Below are 15,543 nucleotides of genomic sequence, written 5' to 3' on the forward strand. Positions count from 1 at the left end.
CCCCGGTGGCGCGCAGCGGTTTAGTACCTCCTGCAGCCCGGGGTTTGATCCTGGGGACCCTGGATCAAGTCCCACATCGGGCTCCCTGCATGGAGCCTGCTTCTCCCTCTGCCTGTGCCTCTGCCCACCCCCCACCCCCGTGTGTCTCTATGAATAAATAAATAAAATATTTTTAAAAATAAAAAATAAAAAGATAAAAATGGACAACAAAAGATATCCAATATGCCTCATAGATAAGGAAGATGTGATGGTTGAACTCAGGCAAGAACAAGACAAAGTCCTCTCAAGTAAAGAGTCAACTACAGAGTACCCAAAGGAGAAGAGAGCTGACTGAAAATATAGTAAGGGATATTGAGAAGAATAAAAAACAAGAATATAAATATGGGGAAGTTTAACGAGAAAAAATATCATGACTTTGCCTCAAGAATCTTTTAAGGTAATTGGCTAAAGTTACATATTTCTTAAGCAACCGGTAATAGAGATGTGGCATATAATTCCACAGTACCCCCAAATTATCAGCCTTTTAGGAATTCTCCTCAGAGGCACCTGAGTAGCACAGTAGGTTAAAGTGTCTGACTCCTGGTTTGGCTCAGGTTGTGATCAGGTTGTGAGATTGAGCTCCATATGTGGCTCTGAGCTTAGTGTGGAGTCTGCATGGGTTTCTCTCTCCTTCTTCCTGCCCCTCCCACTCATTCTTTCTGTCTCAAATATTTTTTAAAAGTCTCTTAAAACATCTGCCTTATAAATGTAGTGAAAATCTAGGCAAATTTAGAAGCACTATCCTCTTTTCCTAGAAAGTGACTTAGCCGCAGACACATGGTTTCCTTTGAACTTCCATTCTCTGACATTTTTTCCTCTTGTCATTGGTTAATCTGTGGATGTATATGCAAACCAAAGCTAAGATAATCATGTATGCCATCCCTTGCTGCTGTAGATTCACCAGGAATAGACATTTGACCTTAACTGGGCTTATAAGATCCTTTCCTGGGATTCTCTCTCCTGTTACAGAATCTCTAAACATAAAACAACCTGACACACACAGAGAGATGCTAAGAAGAGACGCTGAGAAAACTTTAGAAGGCTCCAGGTGCCGATCCGGCAGCCCAAGTGCAGCTCTGCGCCCCCAGAGGTCTGGTTGTTTAACTCACCTTTGACTCCATAAACAAACTCCTTTTTGTCTGGCTCAGATAGAGTCTAAGTTGAGATGAGTGTTGATCACTTCAACTTAAAGACCCTTTATGTAATAACGAACAAAACAAACCTCTTGTTGTCCTGGTACTTTATCAAGCATGTTCTTTGCTGTGCAGAGCTCAGGAGTGACAGCATTTAACATCTGGTGGACTTTCTCTTTGTCTCCTCTTGCCTCTTGCTTGGCAGAGTCTAATGTAGTTTTCAAGTTCTCTGCTTTCATAACTGCCTTCCCTTCCATTGCTTCAACTTGTGTTAAAGATTGCCTGAGCTTCTCAATTGTTTTGTCCTGTGAGGGTATGAGGTTGGGGGAAGGGAGGTGACTAATTAGATCTCTTCTAAATAAAAGACAGACAAGATCCATGATATAACTCATGTTTCATTTCCTCTTCTTTCTCTCTCTCTCTCTCTCTCTCTCTCTCTTTAGATATGGAAAACAAAGAAAATTTCACAATTTATGAAATAAGAGGACATTTCTTGGGACACCTGGGTGGCTCAGAAGTTGAGCATCTGCCTTTAACTCAGAGCATGATCCCAGTGTTCAGGATAGAGTCCTGCATTGGGCTCCCTACAAGGAGCCTGCTTCTGCCTCTGCCTCTCTCTGTTCTCTCATGAATAAATGAATAAAATCTTTAAAAAAAAAAAAAAAGACATTTCTCAACCATCATACTCATCAATAAATCACTGCGTACTTTTATAAACAGGCACTTGAGATTTAAAGGGGTTTAACGAGTATTCATGTCCTCAAAGTCTTACAGTCTCTGCTAACTAAATTCAGAAATAGAGAAAATAACTGACTTTGCAGAAATATAAATATTGCTGATAAAATGGCAAAATAACATCGATCTGTAAGTAGGGCACCTGTAAGTCATAAAATGTATGTTTGAAATACTACGAGTGAAGTTTGATATGAAGAAAATCCAAAGAGGAGCCTCCAAAATAAAATTTTTAACTATTACACCAATAAGAAAGACCAAAATAAAATAAAAAACGCAAGGACTCTAGAATCCTAACATTTAGAAAGCAGTTACCTTTGACAAGTAGGGAAGAGATTATATGAGGGCTTCAGTGGGGTTGATAATATTCTGGTTTTTAAAATAAGTGGTAGATGTCAATGCATCTAATTTTATTATCCAATATCCTTTAATATTATACAAACTCGTGTTTATATAAAATAATTTTAATGTTAATTTTTTAAAAAATTCAATGAGAAACATGCAGCTAAAATAATAGACTAAAGCTTAAGAAGTTTTCGAAAGCCTCACTTCCTTCGCTTACCTTAAGGACATTTACTCTTGTAAGTTGAGTTTTCATACTTTTATTTGACAATTTCAAATCACTGAGCTGTTTCTGAAGTTTCTGAATTTTATCCTCTAGTCTTTGAGTTGTAGCAATCTGTAAATTCTGCTGAATATCCAATAATGTTTGCTGCTCATTGTCTTTCTCTAGCTGTCTGGATATCTTGCCATGCTCGTCTATCCATAAATTCTTAGTCCCAGAATTTTCCTTTGTAGAGATCAACAGTATTGAAATAAAGAAGTTATGCTTTAAGGTGGTGGTCCACACTAGCATACCAGATCTATTCTAGGCTAATAAACTGCAGACAGTAATACTTCTGCATACGTAAAATATTTTCTACCATAAATATGCATTATTAAAATAATCTTGAAAATAAAATTGATGGCTCAGTGCCAACAGTTTTATGAATATCAGATGGTAACATAGATTATATCAACTTTTCTGGCAATGTATTAAAAGGAAATAAATATTTAGATAAAGATTAATATACAGAGATATTCTTTACATAATTTACAACATGGAAAAATAGAAACAATGCAAATGTCAAAAAATAAAAATTAAATAAATGACATATGATTGATTATACATTCCCTAAAAGTCAAGTTTCAAATATATTACTAAGAGAAAATACTACTGATATAGCTAAAAGAAGGAAGCAGATTAAGAAAGACTATGCCTAAGGCAGCCCCAGTGTCTCCGTGGTTTAGCGCTGCGTTCAGCCCAGGGCGTGATCCTGGAGGTCGCGATGGAGTCCCTCCCTGTTAGGCTCCCTGCATGGGGCCTGCTTCTCCCTCTGCCTATGCCTCTGCTTCTCTCTGTGTGTGTCTTTCATGAGTAAATAAAAAATCTCTAAAAAAGAAAGAAAAACTATGCCTCTATGTTAACATTGGTTATCTCACAGTGGTAGGATTACTAGTGGTTTGAATTATATTCTTTCTAATAATCTGTACTTTATGAAGTTTTTACCAGCAAAAAAAGTATACAAATTTAATAAAAATACCATATATTTTCATTATATATAAATCAAAAGCTAGTAAAATTTATATTAAAAAAGAACCACTGATTCTTTGGAAAAATAAAATAGATGCTCCAAGAAAGCCTGGTTAAAGAGGAAAACGAAAAAAAAAAAAAGAGGAAAACGAGGGGCACCTGGGTGGCTCAAAAAACCATAGTAAGGAAAACTATTGGATTTAATAAGTGAATTCAGTAAGATGGTAGAAAGTTCATAAAAATATAAACATATCAAATGCAGGGCACCTGGGTGGCTCATTTGGTTAAGCCTCAGACTCAATTTCAGTTCAGGTCATGATCTCAGGGCCCTACACTGAGCTACATGCTCAGCGGGGAGTCTGCTTGAGATTCTCTTTCTCCCTCTTCCTCTGCCCCACCCCTCCAGTTTGCACATATATGCAAGATAAATAAATCTTTTTTAAAAAATAAAACATAAAAATGCATTTATTTATAGTTGTAATAACCACTTCAAATAGAAATGGGGAAAATATGCTATTAACAATAGACAAAATCTATAAAAGACCTAGAAATAGGGGATCACTGGATGGCTCAGTGGTTTAGTGCCTGCCTTCAGCCCAGGGCATGGTCCTGGAGTCCTGGGATTGAGTCCCGCATCGGGCTCCTGCATGGAGCCTGCTTCTCTCTCTGCCTGTGTCTCTGCCTCTCTCTCTCTGTGTGTGTCTCTCAGGAATAAATAAATAAAATCTTTAAAAAAAAAAAAAGACCTAGAAATACATTTTACAAGAAAGACTGATACAAAGGACTTATAGGACTTAAATGAAGAAAAGTATAAAATCCTACTAGAGTATATAAAATAAAATCTGCAAAGTGAAAGAGAATATGAACCAAATAATCAAAAATTACCAATTACTAAAATTATAAATTACTAAAATTACTAAATTATAAATGTTTAAATTACAGATATATGAAATAGGATATAAGGATATTAATCTTATTTTAAATACATTTTGAAATATTGATATTAAAAAGAATTTTTATCAAGAATTATATTACAAAGCTGACTGAGTAAATTAAAACTATATGTACAAATTGCCACTTTGACAGGTATAAAATTTACATTAAACAATTACACTCAACAAAGTGTTAACATTAACCTACTTTATTTTTGTCCATTGTTGTTTCTTTAAATGTATTCTGTTGGGGGGTGCCTGGGTGGCTAAGTCAGTTAAGCATCTGCTTTTGTCTCATGATCTCAGGGTCCTAGGATCAAACCAGCTTCAGGCTCCTGTTCAGCGGGGTGTCTGCTTCTCCTTCTGCCCCTCCTTCTCTATACCCCTCCCTCTGCTCGTGCTCTCTCCTCTCAAGTAAATAAAATCTTTTTTTTAAAAAATGGATTCTGTTGGACTAATTCTTCACCTGCCACTAAATGAAATTTAGGGCAAGGCCTTGTTTTCTCTGATCACTTCCAGTTTCATGTAAAAATTATAACTTTACCTTTACTAAAAGTTGTAGGTACTCAGGAGAGATGACATTAACTGATGAAGAAATTATAAACTAAAACAACGAAGTAGAAATAGCAGATCCGGCAAATGTAAGAGTTGACATGAACAACATCATAGGTGAGATAAATAAGATGAATAAATTCTTGATTTGAGGAACAAACTGAGTTGAAAGATTAGATTGAAAACTCTCCAAGAAGGCAGATAAAAGGACAACAGGATATAAACTTTAAAAAAAAGAAAAAGAAAAAAGCAAGGACATGTAGTTGGCTCAGTCAGTAGAGCGTGTGATTCCTGATCTCGGGGTTGTAAGTTTGAGCCCCATGCTGGGTATAGAGATTACTTAAAAATAAAATCTTAAATTTTTTTTAAAAAATTAAAACGAAAAATTTAAAAAGGCAAAGTGTATTAGGGTTCTCCGGAAAGACAGTACCCATCAAGGATGTGTGTTTGTGTATGTGTGTATACAGTTGACCTTGAACAACACAGATTGAAACTGCAGGAGTCCACTTAAACACAGATATTTTTTTCAATAAATATATTGGGAAAACTTGTGAAGATTTGCAAGAATTTGAAAAAATCCTCAGATGAACCAAATAGCCTAGAGATATCAGAAAAGTTAAGAAAAAGTTAGATATGTCACAAATACATAAAATATCTATAGAAACTAGTCTGTTTTATCATTTGTTATCATAAAATATCACAAATCTATTGTAAAAAGTTAAAATGTATTAAAAATTACCCAAACATATCATTCATGAAACCATTATCATTCAAGAGAAATATAAACAAACATGAAGATGCAATGTTAAATCATAACTGCATAAAATTAACTATACTACATCCTATACTACTGTAATAATTTTGTGGCCACCTCCTGTTGCTATTGCAGTGAGTTCAAGTGTTGGGACTATCTGTGACACTAATCTGTGTGAGCAGTTGGTATCTCCAATAAATTCCATATTGTGATAAGAACTGATCTCTTACAGTTCTTGTATATTTTTTCATCATGACTAATGCAATACTATACACCTTACATAACACAACAGGATCTTACAAAGTACCAAATGCCTTGGTCAAGTTTAGTGGTTGTCTAAAAATAATTAGGACCAAGTAAAAGAAAACATAGAAAGTATGTTAAAACACTGCAAAAATTAAAAATTTAGAGAATACCAACACATTTGGGGATGGAGGTCAACAACCAAAGGGGCACGATATTCTGATAAATATTTAGAGTATTTTTTTTTAAGGTTTTATTTATTTATTCATGAGAGACACACAGAGAGAGGCAGAGACACAGGCAGAGGGAGAAGTAGGCTCCCTGTGGGGAGCCCGACATGGGACTTGATCCGGACCCTGGGATCAGGCCCTGAGCTGAAGGCAGACGCTCAACCACCGAGCCGCCCAGGCGCCCAAGAATATGGTTCTTAATTAAGGAACACCAACATAAGAATAAAAATAGAACATATAACTTTAAAAAAGAGGGAAAAAATGTATCTATCTTCATAGAAACCAGGAAAATAAACACCTCCTACCCATCAAAAGGAAAGTAAAATGTATGGAAATTTTGAAAAAAGTTAGCAAAAACACAAACTAATATAATAATAATTGTAATAAAGATAAGTATGTTAAATTTACCAATTGGATACCTTCTAATCTGATTTTTTAAAATACAACCATATATTGTCTTTAATCACAAAGATAAATGCAAAAAATAAAAGGATAAGATATATCAGATAAACATGAAACAAAACATTGCATTAGGAACAATAATTTCTGAAAATGGAGAATTTAAGGCAATATTTTATAAAGCACAAAGAAAAGAATGTTTCATAGTGCTTAAAAGAATAAGATAGGAAGGATCATCAGAAGCACACATGTTGCAGTAAGTAGGCTCCACACTGTGTGGGGCTTGAACTCATGACCCTGAGATCAAGGCCTGAGCTGAGATTTAAGAGTTGGATACTTCACCAGTTGAGCCACCCCAGCCCCTCGAGATTGATCTCCTTTGGAAGAGGGAACGGAAAAATGGACTTAAATGGAATAAATAAGAGAAAGCCCTTCTACGGCTCAAGATAATGTGTTATGAACCACAGAGTTTGGTTAACTCAACCTTCTGCAAGGAGTAGAAAGGTAAAGGAATCTAAGAAACCAACCTTAAAGACATCATCCAATGTTGGCTAGGCTGTAAAGAAGAAATAGGCACTCATATATTTCTATTTAGAAAGTGAATTCCTTCTACCTTTTGGAAGTAGTATTTTGGCAGTGGCTATTAAAATTTTAAATATTCATTGTGATTCTACAATTTCACATTTAGAACTCAATCCCATAGGGGAAGAAAAGTACCAATGTGAAAAGATAGATGTGTAAGTCTACTTATTGCTGCATTATTTGTAGTGGCATAAAAGGTGGAAATAATTTGACAGTCCATCAATTGGGAAGTGATTAAATAAATAACTTCTATACACTCTGGAATACAATGCAGCTCTTAAAGGAATACCTTAATTTTTTTTAAAGATTTAATTTATTTATTCATGAGACAGAGAGAGAGAGAGGCAGAACATAGCAGAGGGAGAAGCAGGCTCCATGCAAGGAAGCCCGATGTGGGACTTGATCCTCGGACTCAGGATCAACCCCTGAGCCAAAGGCAGACGTTCAACCGTTGAGCCACCCAGGCGTCCCAGAAAATCTATATCTTTTAACTTAAGGAAAAACCATGAAGTACTTACTTTTTACTATGTAAGAAGAGTATTTGACTAGCATAGTCTCAGTTTTATAAAAATACCACCACCCACATATATGTATTTGTATATTTCCATAACCATGGCAATATTTGTAGAAAATATATACACTGCTAGTTCCTGAGGTAAAATAGGCAGAAAGAAGTTTGGGGAAAATTATTGTTTTCTTTGAGCCTTTTAACTTGATTTTAAGAGTTGTAGAAAGCATGTGTTACTTGAATATTCTTAAAATTTAATATAGCGTTTTAAAATTTTTTCAGGGAAATGAATAATCATTGATTATATATTCAGGAACAGAGGTAGAAGCTGCATTTATCCTTAGACTCTGTGGAGTACATAGTTAATACCACTTCACTAAGGTCTGGAAGTTTTCTATACTCAGTGCTGGATACAGATATGACGAATGAGTGTAATGGAAGACTGAATGAGTGAGTGGTGAATGAATGAGTGAGATTATGCTTGAAGCCACAACAATTACAGAAATAGTATAGATATAATATGACATGCAATTCTATTGAGATAATGAAATAGAATTTTTAAAATCTCCTAAAAAAAATTATATTGTACCCTGTCTCCATACCACTCTTAGAATTGACCGTTTCATCTCTTCCTTACAGATGCAGAGAAGCAGAAAGTAGAGAAGGTACTGGTCTACATAGTAATGACTGAGGAATAGCATCACTGGCCCCTTCCTGATACTCCTCATATCTAACTGATACAGTGCCTGATGTCCTGGCTATACAGTCACTCCTTTGAGCTCTTTCCTTCTAATCCACTTTTTAAAGTACATTAAGAAATACATTAACAAATGCTCTTACAATGAATACATGTATTCATTGTGTATTAGAGAAATGAGAGATATGGAACAAGGAGAGGCTTTTTTATAAAGGCAGATTTAAGGGTTTGTGGCAAATTTTCCTCTTTTCTAATATTAACTATAAATAGTATTAACAGTTTTAAACATTAGATAATATGATCATTTTCATTGTCAAAGAAATGTCTTATATGGGAAATTCTTACTTTATTTCTGTCCAAGTCTAATCTCCCTTGAAAAAGGTCATTAAGAGCAATTTTTCCTTCCAGGCGTTTCAAGGGTCTTTTTTGTTCCCTATACCTTTCTTGCATTTGGGATGATTCTTCGGCGGCTTCTTCAGAGTGATGCTGCAGCTGCTCCAGGCACTTTGTGAGCCTCAGAATTTTCTGCTGCAGGCTTTCCATCCTCTGTAGGGAGAAAGGATAGATACAACTCCTGATGGTCCATGATTCCTATTTTGTTTCAAAGCTATGTGCAAGTTCTACTGACACTGACACTGTAGCAACATTACATTAAAAACTAGGTAAATGGGGGAAGACTTTTAAGATTTGACATGTATCAGCTGATTTTAGAAAAAGATATGGAGGGGCATCTGAGTAGCTCAGTTGGTTAAGTGTCTGCCTTCCACTCAGGTCACCATCTTGGGGTCCTGAGATTGAGCCCTGCATCTGGCACCTTGCTCATTGGGGAGCCTGCTTCTCCCTCTCACTCTGCCTGCCATCCCCTTGCTTCTCTCTCTCTGTCAAATAAATAAAAATATATTTTTAAAAAGAAAAAGAAATGGAAAGTTTTGATATACAAAATGAGACATTTAGTCATTACTGAGAAATCAAATTGTATAATGAATTTTAAGCAAAAAGTGAAAGAAAAATTAGAACTCTATAATAAATAGACTGTAGCAGATTTGACTAACACATTGAATCTAAGCAATACCTATCTTTATTTAAATTTGGGGGTGAAGAGGCATGACATTTTACTAAAATGATTTGGACACAACAAGGAGATACATCCATTGAAACTTCCTGGTGCAATCTTTTAAATTCAAATAAATAACTGATCTAATGATGTATTTTACTGACCTGGCCAGTATTTAGGCATGATAGACATATTATCTTCACCATACCACTATTTTTAAGCCAGGATTCACAGAGCTTACACTGAAGTGAACTAAGCATTTATCATGTATTAATCCATTTAATCCTTACCACTCTGTGAGATAAGAACTATCTATGCCATTCCAGCCCCCAACCCCATTCCACTATCACCAAATTCTACAAATGAAATTGAGGCCCAGAGAGGATAAGTGATCTGCCCAAGAGCACACAGCTGGCCATGGCTGAGCTGGGATTCATACTTGGGCTATCTGCTCTTAACAAATATAATACACTACCTCTGCTGTAATAATTGACATCCTTTTCCTTTTTATCACTGTAGTATTAAAAATAAAATCAAAGTTAAAATTCAGAGCCACAGAATTTACATCAGCTAGTATCAAAACCAATGCATTAAAAATAATCGACATGTTAAAAGAAACAAATTTGAAAGAATGACTTCTCTGTCAATACACCTACAGACTTCCAAGACCGCTCATTTGCACCAATTTCCTGAATCCTCTCTTTCACAGCTTCCTCCGTGGCTGGTATGGGTACAATACTGTTGCTCAGAAGAGTAGCCAACTGACTGATGAATTTCTGGTAGTGGGATTGTGTAGTTTTAGTTTCCCAGCTGAATGAATATGGAGGTCTGTCCAACTCATATTTTTGTTTTTCCTTATGGGTTGAATCTTGATGACACTTATCCCAAATTTTCTGCCCATCTTTTGGTCCTTCAGAGTAGAAAATGTCTCTCTCAAAGTTCTTGGTCAGGATAGCTTCACTTTTATCCTAAATATGCCAACACACAGGTTAAACTTCCCATTTAGAATTTAATACGGAGACATTTACTTCCTTTTTTTGAAATATAAATATAGTCATAATACAAAACTTTAGGAGCAAAGCCCTTAAAAGAAATAAAAGAGTTGTGGAGTCATAAGAGAGACAAGGCCATACTCAAAAGAGAAAACTAAAACATCAGAGATATTAAAATGACAGTATGGAGAAAATGTTTTGAAAACATAGGAAATTCAGCTTGGAAAAGCAGATAATCAAAGAGCCTCAGTTTATGAAGTTATACTCTTTACAGAAAATTTTGAGCTAATAAATGTAGAAAGAATAACAGGAATTTTAAAAATCAGCATTTTACACCTAATGAAATAACTGAATCGGGCAAAGACCATCAATGAATGTTAAGACAATTAAATGAAAAATTGGGAGGGAAATGGTTATTTCCATAAAGACTTCATTATGATTATAGAACATTACTAGTAACAATTTTGATAAAGTAAAAGTATAAATGAAAGAAGTCTCATTTTCCCCCCCAATCTTTCCCTTGCTTCCATAATCATCCTGCTTCCATTTTGTAAATAGCTGGTAGGGGGAGGATGATGCTTATACTTCTTCCCTGAACTCCCACACATTCTACCTTTATAAATTCTAGTCTTCTTTCCACCTTCTTGATACTTTCAACTCTGGAAGCTGAGTAAATAGGTTCAGTTTCTGGGCTTTATGTCATGTTAAACAGAAATAGAGACTAGAACTGTTGAAGTAATGATGGGTTTGCATCACTACTGAAGCTAGAATAAAAAAGGCAATGGGAGAAAAGGTCAGAGTTCCATGGATGCTGGTTTGGGAGAGTTTTTCAGGAGTGTGACATTCCTGAGAGAAGTGAAAAAAACTGGGAAGTGTTACTGTGAATTACTTGAGAGGGACATTCAAAATTGGAATTACTTAAAACTACTTTGAAAGTAGCTCCTGAATTTTTTTAAATGGAAACCCTCAGATTAATTGGATTTTGGTGGACCTTGTTTTACATTCAGATTATATAATAACCTGTTGAAGTCTAAGGATTTCAAAATAAACTTTCGCCACTTCCTTGGCAATAGAGTGGTTCCCAACCTCCTCCAACATTCTTCTCTGAAGTCTCTACTCATCCTGTGAATTGCTATCTACTAGTGACCAAGCTCATCTCTTCTTTCTAAACCCAACTCACACCATAATTCTAGATTTCAAGGTCCAGTGTAGATGATCCACGAATTTAGCTTTGTGATTTCTGTGCCTTGGTTTCAATACTTTTGCCTACATCTCTCTTCAACCCTTATATTCAGAGCCCAAAACCCAGATGTCAGCAGAAGGAAGTAACCCACGCTAGAAATGTAAAACCCCAATATTTCGTTCTTTAACCACCATCTCTCCTCCTCCCACTTCTCTCTCAGTTCTGTTCCCTCTAATGGTCCTTCAGTATCACAGAGACCTTAGGGCTGCCTTGTGCTTTTTCTCTGTACTTCAGAAAGGCTTTCCAGCAACCATACTGCACTGCTTCCTCTGACCTTCCATAAGAAGCAGATCAACAGGGCAGCGTGGGTGGCTCAGCGGTTTAGCGCCGCCTTCAGCCCAGGGCCTGATCTTGGAAACCTGGGATCGAGTCCCACGTCGGGCTCCCTGCATGGAGCCTGCTTCTCCCTCTGCCTCTCTCTCTCTGTGTGTGTGTGTCTCTCATGAATAAATAAATAAAATATTAAAAAAAAACAGATCAACAAACTACTCAACATTTGCCAATTATCTCTTGGAGTAACACAAGATAATAAAAATCTTGTTTTATTATAATAAATACATTATTCATATTATATACTATATGTATAATTTATATGAAATATACGATATATAATAAATATATGAATAATTTTATAATAAATATAGCAATATATTAGATATAATAAACAATAATTTTTTATTTTATTAAAATAAATGATGTATTATTATGGTAATAAAAATCAATCAAAATTTATTCTCACCTTCATCAGGAAACTATCCAAGGGATCTTCTTGCCCTTTCATATTCATATAAGGGGTGCATCCATCAGTACCTGCTAAGTTTTTCTTCAAAAGGCTTGCTTTTCGTTCTGCCTTTTCTTTTTCAAACAGATGTACTCTGTGTAAGATATCGGTAGGTAACAACATCATGAAACCAACTTAGTTTTCAAACTTCAATTAAAAATAATTAAAAGAAATAATCCCCATTTAAAATATATTAAATACATGTATCGAGTAGAAGGGTACTTCCTATGAAAAGGGCAGTGTAATTACCCAACTATTTCTAGAGAGAGACTAGAAACGGCAGAGAAATGGAGAGAAAAATAATCCAGTGCTAGGTCCTCTAGTATTTTCCCTGGGGAAGGTCAATTTAAACCATCCTTTTCAAGAGGAAGTTTGAGCATGAATATCTGCCTGCCACTATTAATAATAATGTGATCTGCCTGCCACTAGTAACATTGTGATGATCAGGAAGTTCCACAGGGATACAAGCACTCCTATTTTAATAACACCTGATGGGTCTTCCACTGGGATTTGATGAGAGAAAAGGGAATTAGAATAATGATACAGCAATAGAGAATAGCATATTTAAAAACTTGTTTTATCAAATACACAAATAATTATTTGGTTCTTGTTTTGATTATTAATTGCTAGGTATTGTAATATTTCTATCCTGTACCCATATCTAATTTTTTTTAATTTTTTAAAAATTTTTATTTATTTGTGATAGTCACAGAGAGAGAGAGAGAATGAGGCAGAGACACAGGCAGAGGGAGAAGCAGGCTCCATGCACCGGGAGCCCGACGTGGGATTCGATCCTGGATCTCCAGGATCGCGCCCTGGGCCAAAGGCAGGCGCCAAACCGCTGCGCCACCCAGGGATCCATGTACCCATATCTAGATTAAAGTTTCAATCCATCTTTTTGTTTTTATTTTTGTTTTTCTCTTCTAAGAATTACAGCTTACAGAATTAATGACTTTGAGTCAGTTCAAAAGAAATTATCTGTATTATCTAAACAGAAAATTTAAACTCAAAAGGCTAGAGACATGCAAGACACACTTACAAGATCTAACACACCTGTAACTGTAACCCTAGAGTGAGAATGGAGACACAATGGGACAAAAATAATATTTGAAAAAATAATGCCCAAGGTTCCAAACCTGATGAAATACATAATTGATAGATCCCATAAATTATGTAAATCCTCAGCAGGATAGATACAAAGAAAGCTACACCAAGACACATCATAGTCAAACTACTACCAAGAAAAAGCACACATTATTCCCTTCAAAGGTATGATAGTAAGACTGATGATTGACTTTTCAATAAAAACTATAGAAGTCAGAAGATAACTGGGTGACATCTTAGAGTGTTATAAGAAAAAATACTGGCAACACAGAATTCTAGAGTCAAGAAAAAAAACCCTTCAAAATATGAAAATGAAATAATAAAGTTTCAGAAGAGAAAAATGGGAAAACTCTCAGAAGAAATGTATTTTGGAGACATGAGAAGAGGCTCCAGTCTAAGATGGTGACATGGGAAGGCCTTGGGCTCATCTCCTCCATGGAGACACCATGTCTACATCTATTTGTAGAGCAATTCTGCCTGAGGGGGAGTTGAGAGCTGACTGGACAGCTTTTGCACAACAGAGGGTGGAGAAGCCACAGGAAGAGGCAGGAGAGACCGAGACACCTTAGCCGATACCTCCACAAACTCTGGGTCACTGGTGCATGCCAGCTCCAGATGCCCTAGGGCTTGGAGGGATAACTGAAGGTTAGAAAAACAACTGGAACATGGAAGAACTAGCCCTGGACTCCTGTCCAGTGGTGAGGGAGCTGCTGGAATTCTCTCTGGGTCAGAGAGGCTAGTAGGTGGCACAGTTTGTGTTCCCCTTCCACTTCGGTGATGCAGATGGAAGCAGGGTTCCAGATGCTGTGGTTGGTCTGCTGCCTCAGCAAGCACTGTGTCCCTGACGCAGATACTCTGGGGCATGGAGGAAAAACCAAGGTTTAAGAGAGTGTAAAGGAGCTAGGTCTAGAAACTTGCTGGGCAGTGAGGGAACAGATGGAGCTCTCTCTGGGTAGAAGGGCTAGGGAGCACCAGGATTTATATTCCCCTTCTATCTTGATAGTGCAGAGAGAGCAAGGTCCAGGCACCATGGCCAGCCTGTCACACCAGCAAGCCCCATGCCCCTGGTCCACACCAGCCCCAGATACCCTGAGGCACAGAAAAGCCACAGTTTAAAAGAGGAACTAAATGTATGTAAAAGAGCAAGCCCTAGAACTCTGAAAAACATCAGGGGTAGCTGCTAGAACTCTTTCCATGCTGAAGGGGCTGGTGAGCACCATAATTACATCTCCATCCACCTTGATAGTGTGGATAGGAACAAGGTCCAGGCACCTCAGTGAGCCCTAGGTCTCTAGCCCATACCAACCCCAGCTGTCTCACAAAGACAGCCCCAGCATGACACACACTGGGACACCCCTGGTCCAGCAATCACTAGAGCTCCAGCATCATGCCAAGGTGACACAGGTGCAAAGCACCCTGGAAAATTCCAAGCTCACACCACTTCAGCTCCAGACAGCTTATTAGGGTACACCTGATGCAGAACACTCTGGGGCCTCTTACCTAATGGAGGCTCCAGCCACCTTGCCACAGTGCCCCCTGCACAGAATCCCCTGGGAATTCCTAGCCCATGCTCCTCTCAGCTCCAGCTGTCCTGCCAGAATATCTCCTGCATGGAGCACCCTGGAACCACAACCCCACACCCCACCTCAGCTCCAGCCACCCCACCATGGTGCCTCCTGTACAGAGCATCCTGGACAACCTGGTCCATGCCAGCCTCCATTCTAATCACCCCAACAGGGCACCATCTGTACTGAATACCTCAGGACACCCTCGCTTTCACCCACTTCTGCTTTAGCTGTCATCCCAGGGTGGTCCTGTGTAGCACCTCAGAAGCCCTTGACATGCCTCATCTCAGTTCCAGACATCCCACTGGGGCACTTCCTGCATCAAGTGTCCCTTGTCCCCCTGGCCCATGCCCCACCTTGGTTCTAATTACCCTCTCAGGTCACCCTGTGCACAGACCCCCCCCCAAGATGTCTGGTGTATACCCACTTT

At 37.5% G+C, this 15,543-nt stretch overlaps 2 protein-coding genes across 5 annotated transcripts in view; one reads left to right on the forward strand and one right to left on the reverse strand.

The window, feature by feature from the left end:
- The window catches only part of MTHFD1 (methylenetetrahydrofolate dehydrogenase, cyclohydrolase and formyltetrahydrofolate synthetase 1), a 123,610-nt gene that overhangs the window by 6,723 nt on the left and 101,344 nt on the right, over positions 1-15,543 (forward strand). The gene's annotated exons all lie outside the window — the stretch shown is intronic.
- LOC144320724 (uncharacterized) overlaps positions 1-15,543 on the reverse strand; it is a 52,161-nt gene that overhangs the window by 2,270 nt on the left and 34,348 nt on the right. For all 4 annotated transcript variants that reach the window (XM_077909599.1, XM_077909597.1, XM_077909598.1 and 1 more), the window contains exons 4-8: positions 12,403-12,538; positions 10,085-10,396; positions 8,720-8,920; positions 2,467-2,694; positions 1,262-1,477 (exon numbers count right to left, since the gene is read on the reverse strand). In XM_077909599.1, the coding sequence (XP_077765725.1) occupies positions 1,262-1,477; positions 2,467-2,694; positions 8,720-8,920; positions 10,085-10,396; positions 12,403-12,538 (1,093 nt within the window). The remainder of the gene's footprint in view (positions 1-1,261; positions 1,478-2,466; positions 2,695-8,719; positions 8,921-10,084; positions 10,397-12,402; positions 12,539-15,543) is intronic.

This window comes from Canis aureus, chromosome 9 (genome assembly GCF_053574225.1).
Source record: "Canis aureus isolate CA01 chromosome 9, VMU_Caureus_v.1.0, whole genome shotgun sequence".
In the NCBI taxonomy this organism is placed as follows: domain Eukaryota; kingdom Metazoa; phylum Chordata; class Mammalia; order Carnivora; family Canidae; genus Canis; species Canis aureus.